The sequence below is a fragment of the Magallana gigas genome, chromosome 7 (genome assembly GCF_963853765.1).
Source record: "Magallana gigas chromosome 7, xbMagGiga1.1, whole genome shotgun sequence".
NCBI classification, from domain to species: domain Eukaryota; kingdom Metazoa; phylum Mollusca; class Bivalvia; order Ostreida; family Ostreidae; genus Magallana; species Magallana gigas.
Genome location: NC_088859.1, coordinates 28,953,980 through 28,980,692, shown reverse-complemented (window position 1 = coordinate 28,980,692; position 26,713 = coordinate 28,953,980). Strand labels below are relative to the sequence as shown.

General features: G+C 34.5%; 2 protein-coding genes across 4 annotated transcripts in view; one reads left to right on the top strand and one right to left on the bottom strand.

The window, feature by feature from the left end:
- Positions 1 to 11,888, bottom strand: part of LOC105339175 (WD repeat and FYVE domain-containing protein 3) — a 39,016-nt gene extending 27,128 nt beyond the window's left edge. For 2 of the 3 annotated variants that reach the window (XM_034456560.2, XM_034456561.2), the window contains exons 1-16: positions 11,796 to 11,888; positions 8,857 to 8,938; positions 7,878 to 8,054; positions 7,014 to 7,137; positions 6,580 to 6,854; positions 5,752 to 5,944; positions 5,156 to 5,342; positions 4,627 to 4,793; positions 3,646 to 3,701; positions 3,265 to 3,411; positions 2,844 to 2,941; positions 2,526 to 2,677; positions 2,261 to 2,359; positions 1,660 to 1,853; positions 880 to 1,018; positions 639 to 739 (exon numbers count right to left, since the gene is read on the bottom strand). In XM_034456560.2, coding sequence (XP_034312451.2) covers positions 639 to 739; positions 880 to 1,018; positions 1,660 to 1,853; positions 2,261 to 2,359; positions 2,526 to 2,677; positions 2,844 to 2,941; positions 3,265 to 3,411; positions 3,646 to 3,701; positions 4,627 to 4,793; positions 5,156 to 5,342; positions 5,752 to 5,944; positions 6,580 to 6,854; positions 7,014 to 7,137; positions 7,878 to 8,054 — 2,109 coding nt within the window. In that variant the 5' untranslated portion in view covers positions 8,857 to 8,938; positions 11,796 to 11,888. Of the gene's footprint in view, positions 1 to 638; positions 740 to 879; positions 1,019 to 1,659; positions 1,854 to 2,260; positions 2,360 to 2,525; positions 2,678 to 2,843; positions 2,942 to 3,264; positions 3,412 to 3,645; positions 3,702 to 4,317; positions 4,361 to 4,626; positions 4,794 to 5,155; positions 5,343 to 5,751; positions 5,945 to 6,579; positions 6,855 to 7,013; positions 7,138 to 7,877; positions 8,055 to 8,856; positions 8,939 to 11,795 lie in introns of those variants that run through there. The other variant, XM_034456562.2, reaches the window with a different exon arrangement.
- A 5,704-nt stretch (positions 11,889 to 17,592) lies between these two features.
- LOC105339174 (elastase-1) lies at positions 17,593 to 25,430 on the top strand. Its single transcript, XM_066067793.1, has 6 exons — positions 17,593 to 17,733; positions 22,578 to 22,761; positions 22,969 to 23,065; positions 23,843 to 24,020; positions 24,946 to 25,085; positions 25,200 to 25,430. The coding sequence occupies exons 1-6, from the start codon at positions 17,700 to 17,702 to the stop codon at positions 25,353 to 25,355; spliced, it is 789 nt and encodes a 262-aa protein (XP_065923865.1). The 5' UTR covers positions 17,593 to 17,699; the 3' UTR covers positions 25,356 to 25,430.
- Positions 25,431 to 26,713: the final 1,283 nt, after the last annotated feature.

The following is a 26,713-nucleotide window of genomic DNA, read 5'->3' as shown; positions in this document are numbered from 1 at the left end:
CATGATTTGAACAATTTTGAATCTACACTACCTGAGGATGCTTCCATTTAAATTTGACCTTTTTTGGCCTAATAGTTTTTGAGAAGAAGATTTTTAAAGATTTTCTCTATATATTCCTATGTAAAACTTGATCCCCCTCTTGTTGCCCCTCCCTACCCCCGGGGACCATGATTTGAACAAACGTAAATCTACACTACCTGAGGATGCCTCCACACAAGTTTAAGCTTTTCCGGCTGAATAGTTTTTGAGAAGAAGATTTTTGAAAAATACCAACAAATTTTTAATAATTCTCAATTATCTCCCCTTTAAAAAGGGCGTGGCACTTCATTTGAACAAACTTGAATCCCCTTCACCTAGTGGTGCTTTGTGCCAAATTTGGTTGAAATCTGTCCAGTGGTTCTTGAGAAGAAGATGAAAATGTGAAAAGTTAACAACGACAACGACGACAACGACAACGATAGACAACGGACAAATTGTGATCAGAAAAGCTCACTTGAGCCTTTGGCTCAGGTGAGCTAATAATACACTGTATATTGACCTTTTGTAAATAGACATCATAATAATTTCAAATCTGCATCAAATGAAAGAACATGTATGAAAAGGATGATTTGATTTATTCTAATTTTTTGAAATTTTACCTGTGTCTCAAAGAATTTGGCATTAGCTGGTTCATATCTCATGGCTACTGTCAGGGTACTAAACACCGTCTTCAGCATGCCCAAAATAGCAGATCTTTCCACTGAAAAAGATCACACATCAATGATCTCTAGTTTTATTTTCTGCATGTAAATTCTGTGCAACGGTCTTGAATACAATGACAGCATTTGCAACAATCTGACTATTCAAAATATTTACATTATCAATGCTCTATTAACACACCTGAATCCCAAGGCAGTTTGGGAGGATCTAAGAGACAGCCCTCCATTGAAAGCAGAAGAGACATCACATAGACAAATCCATTGACTTTTCTGAACACAGTTCTGGACCTATGGCTTTCTCTGAGTACTGAGAGCAGGGCCTGAAAAACACATTGACGACTTCTTACTCCTCAGAGGCTGATCTTAATTCAATACAGACATATAGCTGGTACATGTAATTGTTATGCAACTATGTTGTATAATCATCATGAATTACATTTACATCCTATCATAAGGTCATCATGACATAGTACCATAACTGAATATGAAATTTACATGTACTACCAGCATTTACATGGCATTGCATATATCTTTAAAAGCACCATCACATAAATGTACATCTATAGGCTGTGTTTAGTTTTCAAAATTGATGTTTGCCTTAAACTTGCATGTAGTTAACTGTTAAGAGGTAGATATTGAGCCTGGCCTTGCGTATGTGAATTTTGTTATGTGGTAGATATTGTGGCTAACTTTGAATATGTGAATTTTTTTATGAGGTACATGCAGTGTAGATATCAAGGTTGAAATTGAGTATTTGAGTTTTGTTAAGAGTCAGATATCAAACCTGACCATGTGTATGTGAGATCTGTTAAGAGTTATATAATGAGCCAGACATTGAGTGAGTTTTGTCAAAAGTTAGATAATGAGCCTGACCTTGAGTATGTGAGTTTTGTCAAGAGTTAGATATTGAGCCTGACCTTGAGTATGTGAGTTTTGTCAAGAGTTAGATATTGAGCCTGACCTTGAGTATGTGAGTTTTGAGTTGTAGAGACCGGACGGGGGAGGTGTGCATGAGTCCCAGCAGTGTGGCCATGTCGTCATCCCCCTGGGGGGACAGGATCAGCTGTTGTATGATGCTGAGGGCCTGCTGCCTGCAGTCTGGGTGCTGAACCATAGCGTGGACACAGCGGGCTCCCCCACACTCCCGGAACACATCTGTAAAACATCAAGAATTAACTTAAAACCAGCTGAACAGTTGTAATTACAAGTAATTGTACTAACATGTACACTGTACATGTATATACTTGTGTCATAAATGTGTTTAAAATGGTTACATAAAAACATTACACACATTATACATTCTACATTTAAACAAATTAAATATGGATTAATAGATTTTAAGGTTGCAATCGCTTACCTGTTTATTAATCAGAATAGCATTCAAGTTTTTTTTTTATCATAAAATGATAAATGATGAGATTCTATGCATGATTTCAGAATCAGGAAAATACTAAGTAAAGGATCTTTTTCAGCCTTTTTATGGTAGCGAATAGTGATAAACATCTACTTGTCAAAATGATAACAAGCGATGCCATCCCAAGTAAATTTAACAGAAGACTCACTAGCATTGCTGTGGTTGGATGAGAGGAGTAGAGTCAGACAATCCATCACCAGACACCCTATCTCCCTCTGTTCCTGTGAAATTGGTTTCATTTCCGATTCTGAAATAAATAACAGCAGATACAGTTCTACTGTATGGACAAATTGTTACTTTCTCACCATTAAAAACATTTTTCTACATTTCATATGTTACATATATATTTTCACATCTACCACTTTTTTACAGCCACAGAAAACAACCTTCCATGACTGTTATTATTAATTTACCTTCGTTTGGCTCAAACAAAGCAGCGTATCTACGGAGACAAGTAACAATGACCTCTAACATTCCAACTTCTCGGAAAACATCTTTGAACAAGGGATGGAACTGGAGAATTCGATGAAGGGTCTTGAAACAAAGCACTGTACAAGAAGCTGAACTAAGAGAATAAAGAAAAATAAATATCTAGTAAGCAAATCACCTTCATGAAGCAAAATCGAATTCCTGTGAAAGGTACATTTTGGCAAAGTGCCCATTATGCTTATTACATGTATATTTTCATAACTTACATACATGTACTATTTAAGAAACAGTACAAAACTTACTGGTTAGATTTGATGAGAATACTGATACTGATCAACTCTTTGTATGGAACAAAGTTCAGGTCAAAAATAACAAACTCCAAGATCTCAAAGAACTTTTCCTACAAAAAAAGGAACATGTCATCAACATTTAATAAAACATACCTAATATCAGAAACAATATCTTCATTTTTTTTTAATATGCACGTAAATAAGTTAAAGTTTGGCTTCATATTAAGATTATCATAGAACATTCACTGATTTTCAATTGTTCTGAATTAAATTCATACTTAAGCAGATAAGCAAATCTATTTAGATCATATAAAGCACATGTATGGGAGCTAGTACTACTCTGCCTAGGTCATGTAAAGCATGTGTATCAGAGTACTATGTAGGTCATGTACAGCACATGTATAGGGGTACGTGTCCACTTCTGTCTCCTTACCTGTACATCATCAGGTTTGGTGTAGATTTTCTCGGAGAACTGGGACAGGGTGTTCTGTGGTTCCAGGATGAAGTAGTTGGCATTGTCCTGGTGGTAGATACTACTGATGACGTCCAATATGACCGTGCACAACACGCTGGTACTGGCCTATAACCATGCAGCATTATGAATTAAAATCATCAAGTTTACATTTAAAAGCAAGACACAAATTATTACTTGTGGTAGAAACACTTTAATTTTAATATTAGTCAGAATTTATTTGCAAAGTTGATATCTCAGAGGAAGATTCTGATTGCTAAAGTTGTTGGTGTGTTGGTGTGTATGGTTTTCATAATTATATGGATACAAGTAGATACAGCAAGAGCTGTGATGCAATGTTACCTTTAGAAATACTGACTGTAATACTTGAAATGCTTGGATGTTTCGGACACTCACACCTACAATCATATAAAAGCACTACAGTGTCTGGCTTTTGTAATGTCACTAAGTATTAAACATGTTTTATCAAAGTCCAAGTACATATACCGGTACATATGTATTTACAATTAACTTCCCTTTCCACAATTTAAGAGAGATAAATTATAAGGGTATGCCATCAACATTTGTTACATTTACACATACATGTATGTCATCCTTATATAGCAACTTACAAATACACAAAGTTATATAAACAGCTTAAAACTATTCTTTTCCATAAACTTGTAAGAAACAATTGAAAAGATTGCCTTGGACCTTTCACCTGCTGCTCGTATGAAAAACATGATTTTATAATGTTAACAGACAATGATCTTCAAAGAAATACATAGAGATACCATATTTTAAAGTAGAGTTGCAAATTTTAACCCTTCATATACTTTTTTTCCAATGTTCATAATTCACATAAACCATGATGTCCACCTAGGTAAATATGCTGATACATGTACATATAAGAGCTTGCCAGACAGGACATGGTATACTAAACAGACAGAGACATGTACATTGTACATAAATCATGCATTGCTCCCAGTTTAGTCACCCTGTTACCAAAAATACTTAAAAAAGTGATAACTCAACTGGAACTGGGGCTTGCATTTACTTGCATTTCTGTAGAAAATACAAAAGAAAGACTGCATGAACAGACTTTGAGAGCTTATTTGTTTATCTTCGTTACTCACATGGCTACAAACTTGTTTCATAATTTTAAGCCTCAAAAATGACAACTTTAACTGCATCCTGTTAGTTCAAAGAAAAATACACTTACATGTAGGTGTTAAAAAAGGGAGTAAATATTGGAGCAATTATCAACAGTCAAGAAAAAAAACATCTATAGAGTTAAAAAGAGCACCTGTAAATATCTGAGCAACTGTCAAAATGTCTACTGACCTTTGCCAACAGGCTGTGGAACTGCAAAGCCCGGCATTTTGAAGAGGGAGCTGGAGCAGGCCTGGCTGGGCTTGATCTCCGTGTGGCCCGAGGTGGTCAGTGTGCCCATTAACAGCACCAGGTTCCTGAGGGCCTGCTGAGACTCCTCCCCATCATCCCTCTCCAATCTGATTGATACATGGTAGCATAATTTATACAATGTAGATTAGTGTATACAGATGAACTGAAGTATGCATGGAGATAAGCTGAAGCTGGCCTTTACAAAACTTACAGCGATGGATATGGGCTAAAAAGAAACCAATTTTGGGGAAACATCAGGACTCTTGGAAATTAATGTTACTAAAGCGCAATCCAGATCTCAGTCTCACTTTCAGCAACCGGAAACATGGGCAGAGGGGCAGATAGGGGATGACGTGGGGGAGGGGGTAAAAGTCTTGCAAGTAGATCAAGACTCTTAATTTGTCTCTTTATTTTTTAGGCCAATAGCAAAAATATGAATTATACAAGTTTGATGCTATGTTTGCCTCACCTTAATAAAAAGTCTGAGAGGAACACGTAGCCCTGGCAGGTCTTGAAGTCGTCCAGAAGGACGTGGGAGACCTCACTGGAGTCCTTCAGGAAACAGAACACCGTCACAAACATGTCCACCAGCTCCAGGGGGGACAACTCCTGAATCCTCTGCATGTTCTCAATACAGTGTCGCACACAGCCCTTATCTAAAGCAATGGAGTAAAAGAATAGATTTTGATGTACTGGTAGCTAGAATCAAATTTTTGGAAGATTTACATGTAATTACCGTCTTAATCTTTTCAAATTATAAGTACAGTGTATATCAATGAAGTCTTCTAATATACATTTATCAATGATCAGTTTTGCCTTAAGCTAAAATGATGCTCTGGGTTTTGTTTGTTTTTTCAATCAAAAAGTCACTTGTTGACTTCAAAATTTTACTGCTTGGCATATGTTCTTAGACAGTCTGTAACACAACAAAACTGGTAAGAAATAATAAGGTTCAAAACAATACAAATTCAAATATACATGTATAAAGCTCCATGTTTATGAATATTTTCAAAAAATAAAATCAAAACAGATTAAAATTGTAGTTCAACAAATTTTAAACCTTACCATGGATATATCTGACGACGGTAGGAGTCAGTCCATGTCTTGAGAGTGTCATCAGTATTTCTGCCGCACACTTCCTCCATATTGCATTATGGGGTGGGCACCAGCTGGTGATGGCACTAAACAGCAGACTAAGGTCATCCTTCCGCGCCAGTTCCTCCGCCGGAGATGTGTGCTTGCATAAGTGGACCAAAATCTGAAACATACAAAATCAAATCCAGTAAGATATCATAGGGACAAAAAGCAGGTAAGGCTTATTATCTACAAATTCTACATGTATCTTTATATGTTTATATAACAATGTGATTTGAACTACATCTTGAGGTCTTACAAAAACATTTATAACTTCATTCAAAATCTTATTAAAATTTCTGAATCACATGTATATTTTTAATAGTATTGTCTCAACAGCCTGACACAAACCAGAGAGTTCACAGTCTTCAAATTCAATTCAATTTCTATAAGTAACATTCTATTTGTTTGGCTATGAGAATTATCATATACATGTACAAGCAAAACTTCTAAGAATTGCTCCTAAAACTTATCAATCAACATAAATTTTGTACAATTTAATAAGAGCACAAACCTGTACCTCTTAATAAAAAATTGAATTTAAAGGAATAAAATTTATAGCAAAAATATTGCTTATAAACTTGATTGAAACAATTCACGATTTTATTTATTAATGGTTCATAGTTCATATATTGAGGATAAACTGTTCCAACCTGACTTGAATTTGTAAATAAGTAAATTCAAGCTTTTGAATTTTTTCTTTAAATGAATCAGTTATGAACACTGTACAGCAAAAATAAACATAAAAGAGCAAAATACCTGAACCCAAATTTTCTGCAGCAATGCCCGCCTCTCCTCAGCAGTAAATTCTGAGTTTGGATTACATTTGTCTGGGTCCTCGATTTCGGGCAGATCAAAGAACAGGTAGAGACACTTGACGAGGGTAGAGGGGAGGGAGGCAGCGGTCATACAGTCGATCAGGGCCTGGTTTCCACAGGACAACAGATTGAGGGCGGTCAGCAACATCCAGCCATTGCCGGTGGTCTCTGACGAGTCCATCTCCAGGAAAGTGACTATGGCACAGCTGGCTGCTTCTGTAAATAGCCATTTTTCTTAACTTCAGAATTGAGTTCGGTAATTTTTTGTTTTTGATTGATCAATGTAATAAGAGAAAAATTGACTAAAAATTTTACATGTGCATGTGCATTGCTGGTAAATACGGAGTTTATAATATGATGTTTTCCTTTACCGACCTGTGCTTTGGTTTGATGCCCTTCTTCGTATCTCTGTGACCATCAGTTTTGAAAGATGACTACAGAATTGCAAGACATCCCCAAACTTCTCAGTCATTTCACTGGCTGGTACCTCACCAAATACCTACAAATGTCAATATTTACAATATATATGTGGTATACATATGATCAATGGCCAGAACAGTTCCCCCTCCTCTTTTATAGTGCAGACTCAATGCATTTTAACTAACAAGAAACTATAGTTCTGAATGAAAATAAAAAACAGTGACAATATTTAAATTAATTAATTTCAATAATGTAAGTTGCAAAAAAATATTTGGTAAATGATTGAGAGGACATGAAATAATTGCACAAGCAAGATGCCAATTTGATACTAGATTTTGAATTATTATTCTTATGAAAGAATTTGTAATTTTTTTTTTTGCAATACACAATTATCATAAAAAAATTTGCTGATACGCAAATCAAACATCATTGGAATAATAAATTCCCAATAACTGTGTTCATTACATTCAATATTAGCTGTAAAAGCTGTAAAGGTTTGTTATACTTCTTCAATAATATATTTATTTTAATTTCTATTAACCCCCTTACCCCCCAAAATAACCCAACACCCATCCCCCAATAATAACTACCCAGCAGAGGTACTGTGAGCAAGCTCACAAATGATCCCCCCCCCCCCATGACTTGCCCAAATGACCTTTGTGTGAAGTAGGAACTTCCGATGTTTCTCCATAAGAAAGATATAGACCAGACTTTTCCTTCCAGTGACCTTGAACTTGACCCTATGGGAGAGGGAGGGGGTAAAAAAAAAGACGAAAAAAATGGGTAACAATTCACATCTTGTAAACAAAGACAGGGTACCTTGACAAAGAGAGGGATCATGTTGTAAAGCTTGTATTCCTGCTCCTCCTGAGTGGCCTTTCGGGTTGGATGTCTGAATTCTGCGAACAGCTTCCTGAGGTGGGTCAGTCCCAGCGCATGGTCTCTCTGATCAGCTGAGGAGCGCCCCATAGTCCCAAGTTTCTTGATGTAGTTCATCTATAAAATCACAGAAAATATAGATACCCTATATTATTTGCTATACCAACATTTGTCATCTATTGATTATTTTGAAAGTAAAAAGTGAGCAAGCTTTAAGAAATACCCCACTTTAGCAAATTACTTGACATTGCTACACTAACACATAACAGTGATGAATGGTGATGCATGCATTAAATTCAGCAAAGAGGCTTAATTAAACTTTTTTTTGGAAATAATGGAATCAGGATTTCCTGCAAATGTTTAATTCTATCAACTACAAGTTTCATGAAATTCTTTTGAGGGGTTTGAAAGGAGTTGTGATAAAACAAGAATGGTCAGGGCTGATGCAAGACAAGTTATGTTCGAAGGTATAAAAGGAGTTTGACTTACAAACTGTTTATAAGCTAGTACCAGTATATTTCGTTTAACTTGCATGATCAAACAAAGGCATATAAAATCCCCCTACCCCTCCCAAAAGTTGAATTGAATTTGAATGCTATAAACAATTCATGCATGCATTATAATTCATATCCTTCTTAAACATAAAGTTTTATGAAATTCTCTGTGGTGGTTTAAGGGGGGGGGGGGGGGGGGGCTGACAAAAACAGGAGTGATGGATTAACTGACTGACTACTGGTAACTTAACAGAAGTGCCAATTTCTTGCATAAGTTAAAATATAAAAAGCATCAAAATGTCCAAACCATCAAAAGTACTGAACAAAAATAGGACGAGTTCCAACTAGCTTGCTGCAGGTTTGAAATCATCTATAGTATTGTAGTTAGAGACTATCTATAGTATTGTAGTTAGAGACTATCACACCTTTACAAAAAGGACATCAGTGTGGGTACCAGTCACTGCGGATGTTCCTACTACGGATCATTTCCTTTGCATGGCAGGTAATCTACAAGAAGAGGAAACATTAATCATTTTTATTCATAAACATACCACTGAGATCCTTAATATCAACAGGAAATATAATTAAAATTTGCTATTTACTATGCTTTACTAGTACATTTTACTTGAAATTAGAGTGTAATTATATTGTTTCCTTATACACATTACATGTATATATATACATATGTAAAACTTATCTAAACTTTTACTTCAAATGAATTTTATACTGGTAAGGAAGGATGGGGGTTTTCTAATAAAATACATTTTTAGTATTTATAAGTCTGCAAGTCTTCAGGCTAGACTTTACATTAAAGTTGAAACATCTTTCATGGACAAATAGAAAGCATTTTTGAACTTTTATTGTCATGGAAAAGAAAAACACATATCTTAGAACTGATATTTGAAGCAAATTTTTTAAAAATAAGAATGGCAACCTAATAGGATGTCCTAATATCCTTGCTTTAAGTGTGTATTAAGTGTTATTATTTTATCTTGCCTAATCAATCAATTTTGAATAATAGTAAACATGCATAATCAATTATACCCGGTACATTGCAACCACAGTATTATCCTAAATAAACATGTAATAGCAATAAAATTAAAAGTCCCTTACGGATTTATACATTTGTATAAAACAGTATATTCTTTAGAACATGTCTTAAAAAACATTTTTTTGAGCATTTCAAAACAGATTTAAATAGTAAAGTATGCTCTGAAAGATTATATTTTCCTTGGAGCCTTAATTGTTTTAAAAAGGATTAGCTACTTCATTGAAGTTAAACAATTCAAACCTTGTATTAAAGTCATCTCAAAGTATACTTATTCTGTATCCATTGTAAACATGGAGGGACCTTAAAATATCCTAATAGCGACCGCAGCACAGGCAAGTACAGGCTAGCACAAGCAGCACAGGCTAGCACAGTAAGCAATGTGAGCTCTAACAACAACTCCTGGACAAAAAGAAAATTCGAACTAGTGCTCCCTTTGACCTACTGATTTTTTTTTGTCATTAGAATCGAACCCACAAATTCCATGTAAATTGCATATGGCTTCCAATTTCCCATTCTCATGAGAACAAGGGAAACTGTATTTTAAGAACTTCATGCACCACAAAGATAAACAAGAGATGTTTGTGAAACACTTATGCCCCCTCCCTTGGAAACATCCACAAAGATAATGAACGTAAACTGCAAATAACTGGAATTTTTCTAAGTCCAAGGGGTATAACTCTGTCAAAAATTGCTCTATCATACCCAAAATCAAACTTGACCTAGATATTATTTAGATAAACCTGTATACCAAATTTCATATCAATATGTGCACCCTCTGCGAAGAAAATGAGCAGAAACTGCAAATAACTGAAATTTTTCTACGTCCAAGGGCCATAACTCTGTCGAAAATTGCTTGATCGTACCTAATATCACACTTGACCTATATATTATCATGATAAACCTGTATATCAAATTTCATTTCAATATGTTCATCCTCTGTGAAGAAAATAAGCGGAAACTGCAAATAACTGGAATTTTTTTACGTCCAAGGGCCAATTGCTCGATCGTACCCAATATCAAACTTCACCTAGACATTATTATGATTAACCTGTACACCAAATTTCATTCCAATATGTTCATCCTCTGCAAAGAAAATGAACGGAAACTGCAAATAACTGGAATTTTTCTACGTCCAAGGGCCATTACTCTGTCAAAAATTGCTTGATCGTATCCAGTATCGAACTTGACCTAGATATTATCATGATTAACCTGTATACCGAATTTCATTTCAATATGTTCATCCTCTGCGAAGAAAATGAACGGAAACTGTTGGTGGACCGACCGACTGACAGACAGCAGCAAAGCAATATGCCCTCCCATCTTTGAAGGGGGGCATAATAAAACATTCTAATGCTCAAAGTTTATTCTCAGAGTAGTTTTTAAAAAGTCAGATGACACCAAATCTACAATGCCATTAAAGTAAACTCTGGTGCCCCAATAACTTAAAACAAGTTAGAGGAAAGAACTCTGCATTGAACACTTTATCAAATCTATATGAATCCTTCAACGACAATGGCATTCAAAGATGCAACTACATTTGTAAATGATTAACCATATTTTCTTCATTGTTTTTTTTTTCAGAAGAAAAAATTGTATTTTGTTTATTGAATTCTGCACCCAATTGGTTAAACTACCCTAATTTGTGAATATGTAATGATCATGATGATACATATACACTTAATTTCTGTGTGTATTTAATGATATACTGCGCTCACAGCAATAGTCGCACTGTAGAATGTATATAGTAAATGAAAACTGCAATACCTTAATCATTTGCACTTGAATTAATGGACAAAACAGCATGTTAAAATAAAGTTATCAGTTTTTTTCCACGAATGACTATTTATTTGGCTACATAGAGAAACTAACATTTTGGCCATTAAATTTTGCAATATGGGGAATAGCTTACATTTGTTCTTAACTTCATTAGCAAATTATATTGTACACAAAGAAGGCCTACATTTCAAGTATTACTCATTTCTATGAAACAACAATTACAGATATTGAGATACAAATGAACTGAAGAAGAGAAATGCCAAACGTTTTCCGATTCACCTCTCATTTTACAAAGGGCACTCTTTCAAATAAATCTAGTTTACTTTTGGGCTTAGAAGCACATTTATAATCCAACAGATAGTAAATCTCAGACACTTAAAAGAATATACGACACTAGGTTCACACCCCATCTCTTAAGTCAGAAAATCAATAGAGCAAATTATAATATTTGGCAAACGTGACAAATTTTGCCACCAATTTGCAGTATTTCTATACAATCATTACAGCAAATAAGACAATTATATATCGCAAAACTACCTTCATTAATGATTTTTCACATTTTCAGTTTATATTAGCAGAATTAAGTGTTTCCAGTTCAGCCATATTTTCTCTTTTACTTCCGTGCATCTCATTTTCGATTTCATCATAGATGGCGCTTCTTCTTTCGATTTGGAACGGGAAGGGGGGAGGTGAAAGAGTGGGGATGTGTGGGTTTTGTTTTGATCAATTCGATGAAAATTTTTTAAGGGATCGATGTTAATATGATTTAAAGGCTTACAAATTATTTGACTTGTGAAGTAGAGATAAATGAATGTATTTTACATACAACAGATAAATCAGAACTCAGACTCGTAGTTTTTTTTTTGTTGTTTTTTTTTTTGGTGGAGGGGGGGGGGGGCAGTCATTGTCCGGAGTCCGCATATATGGGAGGGAAATCAGAGGATCGTATGAACTGGTCGTAGTTTGCAACGATGGGATGGGGGGTTCTGACTAAACTAAATGGTACCCCCCCCCTTGTTTTTAATTCTCGATCTTCCGACTTGCTCAACGTCAGCGTCTTTGGCCAGTGGTTGAAAACGAACAAAACCTTTGCAAATGTACATAATTATATACATGTATAAGTGATAAATCGCCCCATTTCCCATTGCAATCACTGAACATGTAAATTAACTCTTTCACCAAGTTTAATGAGATAACTTCAGTTACATATAGGTAAATACTTAAGCATATAATATGTTTTACGGTGTGACCGTTGGGGCGAGCGCAGAAGGAGCCACACATATGTCATCATTGTTAAATGCAACCCGTGGACTTAACCAAACCAAAAAAAATTTGGCTTTGTCTCGAAAACTTTTACCACCGCAAGGAACCGGAAGATATCAAACTTTTATTCCAATGGTCCCTTCCTAGGCTTATACACTTAAACAAAAAACTACCACTGAGCATTAATAAAATGTTAAACAGACTTATTAAAATATTTTGATAAACACAAAGCCGGTTTTTTTTATTTTTTATCTCTACTTTTCCTTTTAATAATGATCATTGAAATCAATAAATTGTGTGTCTGTGTTATTTCTCATTTTGTTCCTTGTTGTTACCGGTGTTTTAATTATTTTCCTGTGTGACATCAATTTTGTTTTTAATCTTTTTAATTTTTGTACGCTATATAAGCGTTGTAGACATATGTGCCCTCCCCCTTTTTAGTGTGTGATATCCAATATTATTGAAAGGTTTGACCACATATGCAACTATAACAAATACATGTAGATATTTTTACAGTTTAATTTTTTTCTTTTATTTATTCATTACAAAATGACGTGGCTACACGTAGATCAAATAACGATTAGACTTTTCTTTTTTAATAATTTTTGTCACCTACCTAACGTATACAATGATTAGATCAATATGACAATAAATTTAGCATGGAACTTGCATGTGTATTTACTTAGCAAAAAAAAAAAATCATCAAAATAAAACTAATCAGCCAAAGAGTCACCGTTAATAGCGAGCGCAGTATCAGTATTAACGGTGACTCCCTATATACTGAGTACTTCCTACACGTTACATTCAGTACAGATGCTTGATCCACCTCTAAATGTATCGCGGGGATATAAAACGCAAGATCACTGTGACGTCATAGTTAGTTTTTGCGCTCGACAGTTTTCGTAAACTGTCGGACAAATTCGGGGAAGGAAATGACGTCATAGGTACAGTTTTTACGTAAGCATATGTGTTGTTTACTTTAATGGTTTTAAACGGATTTTTTATTGTTAAATGAAAATGATGTATGCGATTTACAGGTAAGAATTTTCCTTAGAAACGCCTCCTGTTCCGCCATGTTGCTATGCACTGCAAAGGATCACTGGGATAGTAGAACGTTTTCACGCGGGTCCACAACATTTTCTTTGAACAATGTGCAGATTTCAACTCGAATTTCCTCCGTTCGTACACGTTGTCTATGGAGCTCGCTACGCGAGCGGCGCTTCGCGCCGCCTCGCTGCGCTCGCTATTATATACGATTATGCCTATCTATCATTAATCATGAAAATAATATGTTTTACGGTGCTACCGTTCTGGCGAGCGCAGCAAGAATTACGCCTACTGTACCTTGCATCATTGTCAACTTATAGTGTTATTTAGGTATCAGCGAACGTCAAAGAATTTTTGAGAGAGTATATTGCTCTACAATAAGTATGCCAAAGGTACTAATTTTAATGGTTATGATACATACAGCGCAACCCCATACCCAGAGAGAGAGAGAGAGAGAGAGAGAGAGAGAGAGAGAGCCCGGTACCTGTTTGTAGGTGTGTAATTTCCCACTTTTTAAATTTAATGGTCTGACTATATGCAATATCTACATAATTTTTTTACCTGTTTATTTTTTCATTTTATTCCTTTTTATTTAGTTCAAAATGTCCTATTGTTTATTTCCTCCCTACTCATATACTTATAATATAGACAAAAAATTTTGTTTGATGAACTGTAGGTTTAGCTCGTTCTTTTTCCCGCGCACACTGGTTCTTAGAGCTCGCTTCGCTAGCCGGCGCTGCGCGCCGGCGAGCTGCGCTCGCTATAAACACACGTTCACATAAAATTATTGAAACTGAGATGTTATCTTACCTAAATGATAATTCACTAAAGGCATCTATTGAAACGATATGGAGGCCTCAAGTTTTTAAACTCACCCATTTACTCACAATTGGAACGAAAAGAGCAAACTATATAATTATGCTTTACTATCGTTGATTTTTCAATTTCTATAAAACCTATACCTAATTCCCACGCCTAGCCAAAAACCGCACAAACAGATCCACCCATCTAAATGCCGCATAATTAAGATGTGGGGTAGGGAACTTAGCCCCCCCCCCTCCCGCGTCATAAACAATCGCACAAACTCTCTCTCTCTCTCTCTCTCTCTCTCTCTCTCTCTCTCTCTCTCTCTCTCTCTCTCTCTCTCTCTCTCTCTCTCTCTCTGAAGCTTTTTCATGCATTTGTAGAGCCCGCAACACTTTAAAAATTCTTCCGACGAAATGATATACATGCAATCATAGAATTTCTTCACTGGTCGATAATATTTATGAAATGAAATCGGGTTACAAAATAAGAGTGATCGCGCGTGGAAGAGTCAGCTGTACAAATCATGTATCCTAAATATTTTGATGAATGATACTTTAGACCACTAGTAAAATAATCAAGATTGATAAACATTGCCACTCTTTGATAAGTCTCTTTGATTGTGCAATAAACTCAGCAAATTGTGGGAAAATAACGGGTGTGGAGGTACTAAGGGTGGTTCCCTGTATCACGATCTCAACCCCCTCTATATATAAAGAAAGAATTTTTGGTGCATTTTGTTTTGTATCTCAAATCGACACCATGAACCCACTGTTGTTTTTACTGATTGGTATAGGTGAGTATATCTGGGTAATATCATTTAGGAATTTTAATTTCCTTCCCCAGAACTATGGCTTAAAAATAAGATTAAGGCCAAAATTATTAACTCTGAGGCAATGGCCGACATAAAAACTCTATGCTTGTAATTTTTTTTTTAACTATTATAGTTTCGAGAGAAAAAATCTTTAATGTGCACATTTATTTTTTGTGAAACAGCATTTTTACAGAGTAATTTTAAGCAAATGGAAGTTTATATATAATGCTTGTGGAAATACAAAAAATAAGATATTAACCATTTTAAGGTAGTCCTATACTCGGCACTAAATGGGCTCAATCATTAAAAGCTTAGCTTTAAATGATAAATATACATTCTAGCAATACATATACAAAAGAAAATATGTATGTTTACATGCTAGTTTGTTTGGTATCACCTCTCAGACGAGTGTACCCCCTTGCGAAAATTATTGACAATTATGAAATTAGCCAAACGTCCGTTTTTCCTAAAAATAATTACCAATTTTGGGAAAATTAGAACTGAACATACAAAATAGAGTATAAATATTTATTTAAACCATATCTCATCAATAATTTTGTGCAAATTTTTGTAAGTAAGTACGCTTTATGGGCCTGATGTATCAAAATATAATACAAAAGATGCAATGCTAGTATCGCGTTTGGTAATTTTTTTACTATTTTATGGACTCAAACTTAAATTCATGGTGTTTATTTTATAGATTGACATCTTAGAAAAAAGATTTGGTAAAAAAAATTATATGTTGACGAGTTACTTTTCACGCTATAAGCTCTAAACCAAGTAGACCCTGACGAAAAAATCCGTAAAAATCACATTTTGCTACCGTTTTCTGCCTAGATCTGTCAACAATGTTAGATATCATTTAAACACTAATTAATTGACAATTGATTTAATTCGCAATAGCTTCTGTCTCTAAATTTAAACCGGTTTTAGTAAAAGAAAAAGAAAAATTCGGAGGGGGGGGGGGGTCAAAACAAAGAAGATATAAGCATACCTGAGATCCTGGTTAATCAGAAACTTCGTTTCTCATTTTACTTTAACAGAATCGAGTTTCTCAACATTAATCATTTCTATCTCTTATAGAATACATATATTACCGTTTTAATTGCTTATTATTGCCATTGTTAACAACAGCGTTGTAGAGCAAAATCAATACCGGGTATCAAAAACGCTTTGTAAAAGTCGAATCAATATTGTAAAATCCGTATTATGACGTAGTGCGATACTCGGACTACTTTAAATTTTTAAAACTGGTTTAAATTTAGAGACAGAAGATATTTCGAATTAAATAAATCGTCAATTAATTAATGTTTAAATGATATTTAACATTGTTGACAGATCTAGGCAGAAAATTGTAGTAAAATGAGATTTTTACGGATTTTTTCGTCAGGGTCTACTTGGTTTAGAGCTTATAGCGTGAAAAGTAATCCGTCAACATATAAATTATTTTACCAAATCTTTTTTCTAAGATGCCAATCTATAGAATAAACACCATGAATTTAAGTTTGAGTCCATAAAATAGTAAAAAAATTACCAAATGCGATACTAGCATTGCATTTTTTGTATTCTATTTTGATACATCAGGTCCATAAAGCGTACTTACTTACAAAAATATGCGCAAAATTATTGATGAGATATGGCTTAAATAAATATTTATACTCTATTTTGTATGTTCAGTTCTAATTTTCCCAAAATTGGTAATTATTTTTAGGAAAAACAGACGTCTGGCAAATTTCATAATTGTCAATAATTTTCGCAAGGGGGTACACCCGTCTGAGAGGTGATAACAAACAAACTAGCATGTAAACATACATATTTTCTTTTGCATATGTATTGCTAGAATGTATATTTATCATTTAAAGCTAAGCTTTTAATGATTGAGCCCATTTAGTGCCGAGTATAGGACTACCTTAAGTTAAAATAATGAAATAAGCTAGAGGTGCTTTGACGTTCTCTTCATTAAGATTACTTAAAGCTTCGAAAAACTTAATACATGTACATGATGTAATCGTATTATGTTGTTATTGTTAATCCCCTCTCTCTCTCTCTCTCTCTCTCTCTCTCTCTCTCTCTCTCTCTCTCTCTCTCTCTCTCTCTCTCTGAAGCTTTTTCATGCATTTGTTCAGCCCGCAACACTTTAAAATTTCTTCCGACGAAATGATATACATGCAGTCATAGAATTTCCTCACTGGTCGATAATATTTATGAAATGAAATGGGATTACAATATAAGAGTGATCTTAAACGCGCGTGGAAGAGTCAGATGTACAAATCATGTGTCCTAGATATTTTGATGACGGATACTTTAGATCATGCACTAGTAAAATAAACAAGATTGAAAAACATTGCCACTCTTTGATAAGTCTCTTTGATTGTGCAATAAACTCAGCAAATTGTGGGAAAACAACGGGTGTGGAGCTACTAAGGGTGGTTCCCTGTATCACGATCTCAACCCCCTCTATATATAAAGAAAGAATTTTTGGTGAATTTTGTTTTGTATCTCAAATCGACACCATGAACCCACTGTTGTTTTTACTGATTGGTATAGGTGAGTATATCTTGGTAATATCATTTAGGAATTATAATTTTCTTCCCCAGAACTATGGCTTAAAAATAAGTTTAAGGTCAAAATTATTAACTCCGAGGCAATGGCCGATATAAAAACTCTATGCTTGTAATTTTTTTTTTAACTATAAAAAATCTTTAATGTGCACATTTATTTTTTGTGAAACAGCATTTTTACAGAGTAATTTTAAGCAAATGGAAGTTTATATATAATGCTTGTGGAAATACAAAAAATAAGATATTAACCATTTAAGTAAAAATAATGAATTAAGCTAGAGGTGCCTTGACGTTCTCTTCATTAAGATTACTTAAAGCTTCGTAAACCTTAATACATGTACACATGATGTAATCGTATTATGTTGTTATTGTTAAACGTCTCTCTCTCTCTCTCTCTCTCTCTCTCTCTCTCTCTCTCTCTCTCTCTTTTAATAATTCTCTAAATCTAATCAGCATGGATTACCCATCATAGATTTCTATTTCGATTTTGAATTGTACTCTTTGAAAAGGACAGTTTCTTGTAGGTTCATTTGGTATACTTCGTAACCCCTTAGGGTATTCGACTGAATAAAGAGATATTCGAACACTTTTAAACAAACCACTCTTCAGTTTTCATCACGTATACGTAGCGATCAATATCTCAGTGACACCGCGCAGCTCCAATTTCCCACTGACCCATTGCTCACAGCAACAATCGACCTACAGAAAATCCAATCATTAACTCTGGTATCCATGACACGAAATTTCGGGTTTTTTTTTTTTATTTAATGAAACTGTACTTTATAACTTTAACAACGTTCCCGATGGGCCAGGCATTTCAGTACTTAGTGACGAATAGACTTACTGTCTCGTATAGTCTAACAGTGCCTGAATAATCACCGTGTACGTTTTGTCCCCCGAATCGTTTAGTTTGGTCTAAAATTTACCCATGCATTAGTCAACATATTAGTATTTTGCATGAATATGTATTTTTTTTTCTGCTTAGTCATATGTCAACAGGTAAATTTGATGCTAGATTGCGAACTATGCTATCACCAGTTGAAAGTGGACGCTGCGCCAGTATACTAGTACAATGTATACTACTTGGTATATTGTATAAACAACAAGATTTAAGACGAATCCACTTAACTTATAGATTATTGAAACAAGAAAAATACGATATTCATTAGTGAAACGTATAAAAACAAAAACAAAAATCTTATTAATTTTAATGTCTGGTACTAACCATTATACCCCGATTTTTTATTAAAAAGAAAAATATGGCCTTTTTTTAGGGAAATAAATGAAATGTGCTCCCCGTTCTAGAAGTCCCTTCCGTTGAGGGGCATGGTCACGATTTTGGTCAAAATTTAATTTTCCGGGTTTTTTTATGTTTACAATGCTTCAGTAAGGCATTTCTTAAAACAATATGAGCTGCAATTTTCATGTTGAATTTTTTTTTTTTTACGAAAATGTTATTTTCTGCTAAATAGATATAATATATTATGGCTTGTAAATTTCTGTTAGCTTTATTTTTTGTGGGAAAAGCCGCTAAGAAGCCTGAATTGAAGCAAAATTGAATTATTGTCATCCTGTACAAAAATTGATTTGCTATATATTCCATAGAAGAGAAATCTTTCTTCTGACAAAAATAAATGATTTTTTTTAAAATATCATTTATCATAAAAGTTTAAGTTACATGCATATATTATCACTCTAACACGTTTTTGAACCAAAAAAAAAAAAATTCAAAAAAATACAGCTCATATTGCCTTAAAGTCAACCAAAATTTGAGTGTCAGTCCTCGAGTTATTAGCGAGATACAGGAGCTCACAATTCTTTGTTACAGTATGTGAAGAAATCTCAGGCCATGCTTTTGTTTTGATTTTGAATGTTAAAAGGATAATTCCAGGTTTAGACGTAACAAACTCTAGAAACTATTTATGTATGATCAAAATGAATTAGTAGAAAGGAAAACAGCTTGAAAAAGAACTTTAACCGGTATATTGAACCAGTGTAAACACCAAAGTACTGAAGTACTGACGGGAGTTGATTTTATCGATTGTTATTTATTTTAAAATCAACGATGTTATTTTGCATGGCAAGTAAATTCCTATAAATATTTGAATTAGGCACATTTTTATAATATGAATCCTAGAGGAATTTCGTGAAAATCCAATATCAATCATGTTGTGTAATATTCAAAGAATTATTCCATCAAACTACGTATTAGGAATCCAAATACTTATGAGAAATTATATGGATCCAAACAAAATTGAACTCTACGTCGTTCAACCAGACTCTCAACTGTATCCGTTAATCTCCGACAAGCAAGAGAGACTCTATGCTTGTCGAAGATTTACTGAGACAGCCGAGCGTCTGGTTGAACGAGACTATATTGAACTCTGGCTTAGGAACACATAAAATGTACGACTTCAAAAAATATCTAAATTGTTGGTACCATTTAAAATCTGACTATTTACAAGGTATCTATAAATGAGTTTCCTTGAAAAACAATGCTTAAGAACTCATTACATCGAATTTATTGATTAGAACTAAATGTTGTCAGCGGAGTTGATTTGTGCGTAGATCCAAACACTGTTTCACTTTCGGTTTGCCTGAATAACTGCATAGGAGAGTTGATTAAAATCAACTCACAAAAAACTACACACGAACCCTGTTTACATTACAAAGAATTGTGAGCTCTGTATCTTGCTTAAAACTCTACGACTGACACTCAAATTTTGGTTTATCATTAGAAATTACTTACTATATAAACATTGTAAATAACAAAAACATTAGAAAAATAAAACTGACCAAACTCGTGACCATACTCTTTTAACAAAAACATTTGTTGTAATTTTGTTTGTCTTTTTTGATTTTTAAATGCATACCATAATTATTAGTAATCATTATTTATATTATAGACTATACTCTTTTTTCGTAAAATTCCTGTATGTTGCTAAATCTCAAACATGATCTCAAAGATTGTAATAACTACATATTTTTCCTCATAATTATTATGGGGAAAAAACCAAAGATCTCGTATTAGGAAAAAAATACTGGTCAAATGCAAACATTTTTTAATGAAGATGGTTAATCAATTACGAAAGCAAAATAGTACCAAATATATTAAAAAAGATACCTATCTCGTAACCAGGAGGAAAAAAAAAATAAATTACAGATTAATTTTGACCCATGAAAGAGAAAACAGTTCATTATTATGCCAATATATCCTATTATTTCGAGAGAAGATAATTTTATAATATTGCTACATAGACACAACTTTAAATTAAAAGGAGTTAAAATGTTCCATTAAAACTGACAATTATCAGAGTGTTCGAATAAAATAGTGAAGACGATTAGCCCAGTTAAAGGGTCCAAAGGACAATGAAAATGCAAAAAAGGAGAGAGAGTTTAAGCACAGCTTTGCACGGATTTTTTAATCCGATGAAAAATATAATCCTATACCACTGACCGCGTAAACCATGTACGTACATACATGAAAATTCTCTAAAAATACCGGTAATATGTAATGTTTGCGAATTAAAACTTAAATACATGTATATTTATAACAACTAAATTGTTTTTGGTGTGCAAAGACTATCCTGTTTGTTAGCCACTGCGAACTCATGATTTTGAATTTCTTGCACCGAAAGGAGAATGAACTTGTACCCCCCTTCTTTGTATATACACATCTTCTATCTACTACATTATTAAAATAATAGACTCGAATTTTTTAGCTTTAATACCGAGAAATCGGAAGATTACTGTCTTTTGTTTTATATATTTTTAACATCATTGGTACTTGGAGATTACCAATCTTTTTTGAATTTTTTCTCAATCAGGCTTCGCTAATTATTAATCAACGAAAATTCCTTTAAAAAATCCCGAAATCGTCTGAATTTTTCGGATTTTACAATCTTGCGCATGTGCATTACATTCACGATAAATCACGAGATGCTCTTTAGTTTATGTTTCCACAATATCACATTTGCATCGATAAACTAAAAAACGATGATACAAACACGTGTAAATTTTCATTAAAAATTTGCTATATATTCTGTTAATGAAAGAAAATACGGGAAATAACTAACTCAGTGCGTTTAATCAATCGGAACATCGCTCGGCCTTTTCCGTCAAATCTCGACTTGACGGAAAAGGCCAGCGATCTTCCGATTGTGCGTTTTATATGTAAAAATTTCGAGAGTTCTGAATGTCAACATGGTGTGCAAATTTGATGTATCTATTTCGTAAATGCTCAACATAATATGCAATGTCAACCCGTGTACGCACGGGTCCAAGTCTAGTTATTCTATTAAATCTATTCAACCATCCATCATCTTATATATACAACATTTTGATCGTTATAAGCTTCAGGAATTGTTCTTTGTTTCGCAGTTTGACCCAACGAGTCAACCCCCCCCCCCCCCCTCGATTAAAAAATCTTGTTTAAAGTTACTTATTAAGCATGAGATACGTGATGGTTTCGCCCCTTGCGTACAAACGCATCTTCGCATTTTAACACAGCAAATAATTCATGCATAAATTTTGCCTATTGAACCATAAATCACAATTTTTCGATAGAAAAAAAAAATATTACAGAAATCTTATAATAGAAATAACATTAAACAACTTGTTACTACAATAAATATAAATAACAAAATGTTTGTAACATGGGCTATACCACACCGACATATCAAGTTCCATGCGATTTTGCGTCAAGTAATTTTGCTGAGCCGAGAGAGAGATAGAGAGAAGAGGGGGAACCGCCAGGACTTTATCCTAACAATGAAATCAATGAAATATGATAAAACCAACCAAATGCTTTGATTAAAAATCGTTTTACAGCTTCTGGTCTGCCCAGACACCCGCAGAATCGGATCGTGAACGGCGTGGACTCGGGACGAGGGGAGTGGCCTTGGCAGGCCTCCCTCCACTACGAGACAAGCCGAGGCTCCTTCTCTCACATCTGTGGCGGATCTTTGATAAACAACAACTGGGTCGTCACCGCCGCACACTGCGTCGAATTCGAGTATTGTGTTCCTTTTTCATACTTCTCTCATAATACTGTAATAAAAAAATATAATCTAATTGAGAAAAGCTATTTTCTAACATTTGTTCTTTCCTCAATGGACTTTTTGTAGAAGTAATTTTTGTTCTTCTGTCAATCGACTATTTGTAGTTTTACTATCTATCTCTCTTTTTTGTCTCTCATGGCTGTAATTACAATTCGCTTCAGCAATAACATGAACAAGTTCCGAATTGTCCTCGGAGAACACATTCAGAGCCAGGACCATGGATCAGAACAAACCATCAACGTAGCAGAGATTATCATGGTAGTTTAACTTATTTATACCTCCACCTACACCCCATCCGACCAGATTACTTACTAGTATATATTCATCCTGGTGAGAGAGAGAGAGAGAGAGAGAGAGAGAGAGAGAGAGAGAGAGAGAGAGAGAGAGAGTTTATGACAGAAGTTTAATAAGTTCTTTTGGAATCCGGTTATCGATCTTTTCTCGTTATTGCGAGATAATTAACACGTAATAACGAGATCTTTTCTCGTAATTACGAGATAAAAATATTTTTTATGTGGCCCTATTCGTCTTTCGTAGATTTATATATGAAAGAATTTAGAGAAACATTTAGAAATAATTGTCACCTTTGCAAATGTGAGGTTGAATGCTTAAAACTCAACATTTTTATCTGAAAGATCAATCAATTAATCATGATCAATCTACACACAAGGTACTCATATATAATCACATGCAGTTTCCTGGTACATATATGTTACATAAAACAGTATACTTGCGATATTATTTTGTCCCTATACAGTCGATGATGTTGATACACGAACTTATCATGTTTTTGATATTATTCGAAACTTTTTAAACACCCCCTTTCTCCCCCCCCCCCCAAAAAAAAAACAAAACAAGAAAAAGAACAAAACCCAAGCATGATTGCATGATTAATCAAGGGTGGGGGAACCGAGGTAAACTAAACAGCAAACACCTCTGTACGTGAGTAAAACGCGACGAATCTACTATTATTTAACACGATACAAATATTTTTTCTTTACATACTACAAACGATGTATTTTTGTTTATTGACAGCACGAGCAATACAATGGGGCAGGAAGTGGAATACCTAACGACATCGCGCTTATCCGTCTGGAAGAACCCGCAGACACATCTCGAGGGGAAATTGGAACGGTGGCTGTGCCTAGCTCCTCCAATCAGGAGTTTACTGCCCGAGACACGTGCTTCATCAGTGGCTGGGGGAAAACTAGTGGTAAATATGAAATCGCCGTCATTATTTGTGATAAACGAAGATGTTATTGCTCCATATTCAAATTTTCCAGTGTCTGTCTGTGATAGCACCACAAATCGATTTTGTAATGCATAGTCTGATCCATTTCATCAATGACTTTTTTTGACATTTTGATCTTAAAATTGCTGAAAATGATATAAGTAATTTGATTATGAGAAAATTGAATACGGTCGTGCGTGATCAAATCTATCGTAAAGCCCTTCGGGCTTTAATGGATTTGATCACCCCCACCGGATTTGATTACGCACCCAATAATATTCAAAGATTGGTTCCTTGTTCTCTAAGTACGGTACGGTATCACTATGGAATCGAACCGGTAATGCGATGAGGAATATTGCAAAACACGATTTCTTGTATACACATGAAACGTTCCATTTGTTAAACAATCTTATCTTGCAAAACGTCCTTAGTTATTTTTAGAAGTTTAGACCCATTTTAACAAGAGCTTGGACTTTGGGTAGTTGTGACAATCGACAACGTGACGTAGGCCTGTCTATTTTATTGCTGGCCACTCAGCCATGGCTCTTTGAAATCAACAAGATTTGTCTGGCTTTTTAACGAAGACTACGCAATCGGTGTACTAGTATATTTCGCTTGAAACCAGCGTCATTTTAACTTGTTTTGACACAAGAAATAGATTGTTACATCCTGCTGAAAGTCCAAGGCTTTGTTAAAATGGTTCTATAGCATTTTCTGAACAGAGGTAACAAATGGCATAAAAAGGTACAAAACAAGTGCTTAATGGAATCGAACCAGCAATGGTACGAAATATAGGGCACACTGAGAATCTCAGTGCGAAAAATAATCCATAATCTTATTTCAAAAATTCATAATATTTTCACAACACATTTCACAAAAGGATGTTTAATATATCCCTTAATTACAGCCGACGGTGGTGTAGCAGACGTTTTGCAGCACGTGCAGATTAACGTTTTGACCAATTCTGACTGCAGTTGGCGATGGCTTTTCCAGAGCATTCTTTCCACGCACATTTGTGTAGGTGGCGGGACTGAATCTGCCTGTAATGTAAGTACACTGTTTATAATACTATTGATCTTCGACCGAGAACTAATGTTCAAAATTTGTTTTTAGGTAATTTATTTTTTTCTTATTTTTTATTTTGTTTGTCTTGGCATCAAGGGTGACTCCGGTGGCCCTCTTGTTTGCCAGAAGAACGGCGAGTGGGTCTTGGCGGGTGTGACGTCATGGGGTTCCTCCAACTGTCAGAACATGCCCAATGTGTACACCCGCGTGTCCAAGTACTTGTCTTGGATGGACACAAAGATGGCAAACTGAACAAATGGGTCACATTGAAAAAAATATCTTTGTCACATTCTGAAATAAACAAAAATAAAAAACCGAACAAGTCGAGTTTTCCCTCCTTATTTCCTCAAGATACGAATTCGATCTACACAGGAATTCAAGTTAGATTAGTCGTATTGATTTCAATGGTTTTGAGTTTACAAACTTATTACGTGCCTAAGGTCTGTCTTAAGGCCAAGGGAACGCTTAAAAATAAAATTGAAAGAGTGATGTATTTCTGTCTTTAGTCGACATATTGCCAAGTTTTTAACTAAAAGCTAAGTTAAATGACAAATCCTGAGTTATTTATTCCCACAAAAGTTGTGGTTATTTTTGTTTTCTTTGATGTATTTTGTGACATGTAAAATTTACCTGTCAAGATAGAGCAACAGTTCTGTGTACCAATTTCCGAATAAGGACCAGCCTTTCAGCGAGCCTGGACAGCGAAAATAAAATTAATGAGAAGTTTAAGCAAACCCAAGTACGGTAAAAACGGCAAAATGTTTTTGGCCATTTTGCTTCATACGTCACTTTTGTACTTTAGAGAATTGACAAAAAAAAAAATCAATTAACATTTCCGATTTTAAAAGAAAATTCTTTAAATTTACTATATTTTCCTGCATATTTCATATTTAATAAATATAAACAAAAATTATTGATTTTGGATTGCGAAAGATATTTCAAGATTCTGGATTGATTTATGTTTTAATTCGAAATTATATTTCGTCTGGTATTTCAAGGACAATCGTCTGTGTCACCAACCACTAACCTAATTTACCGAACGTGCTTTCTAGCATGTTTGAAAGTCGAGCATATCGCAAACTTGTGACAGAATTTTATGAACTTAAAAACGTAAGAAGCATGCAAATGGCATGTAACAGTGAACTGGGATCCATGAAAAAGAAACACGTGAATTAAAGTATTCACGTGCAAGAGCTTTTTGATCTTACAAAAACAATGACGCAATCATTAAAATACTATTGCTATTGCGTGCACTTTTAGTCGGCTGCATGAAATTGACTCTGACTCTCCAGAAGAAAACACGAATAGCATGAGATCAAAACAAAGTAATTCACCATAACCAATGCATTGATTTAATTAATAACTGAGACGGCCTTTTCATACGTTTCTCTAAATTCATCTCAGAACCTTGCTTTGAAATAGAAAAAAAAAATAGTTTTCGTCATCAATTAAAATTAAGGTGGAATAACACATCATCACAAAATGGCTGGCCTCTGATTGAAATTATATTTCGTTTTATCAAAAAGATTTTATTGATGATAATATATAACTTACTCCATAGCTGAGTGGATAAAGTGTCGGCCTTGTGATCCGTACATTCCGAGTTCGAT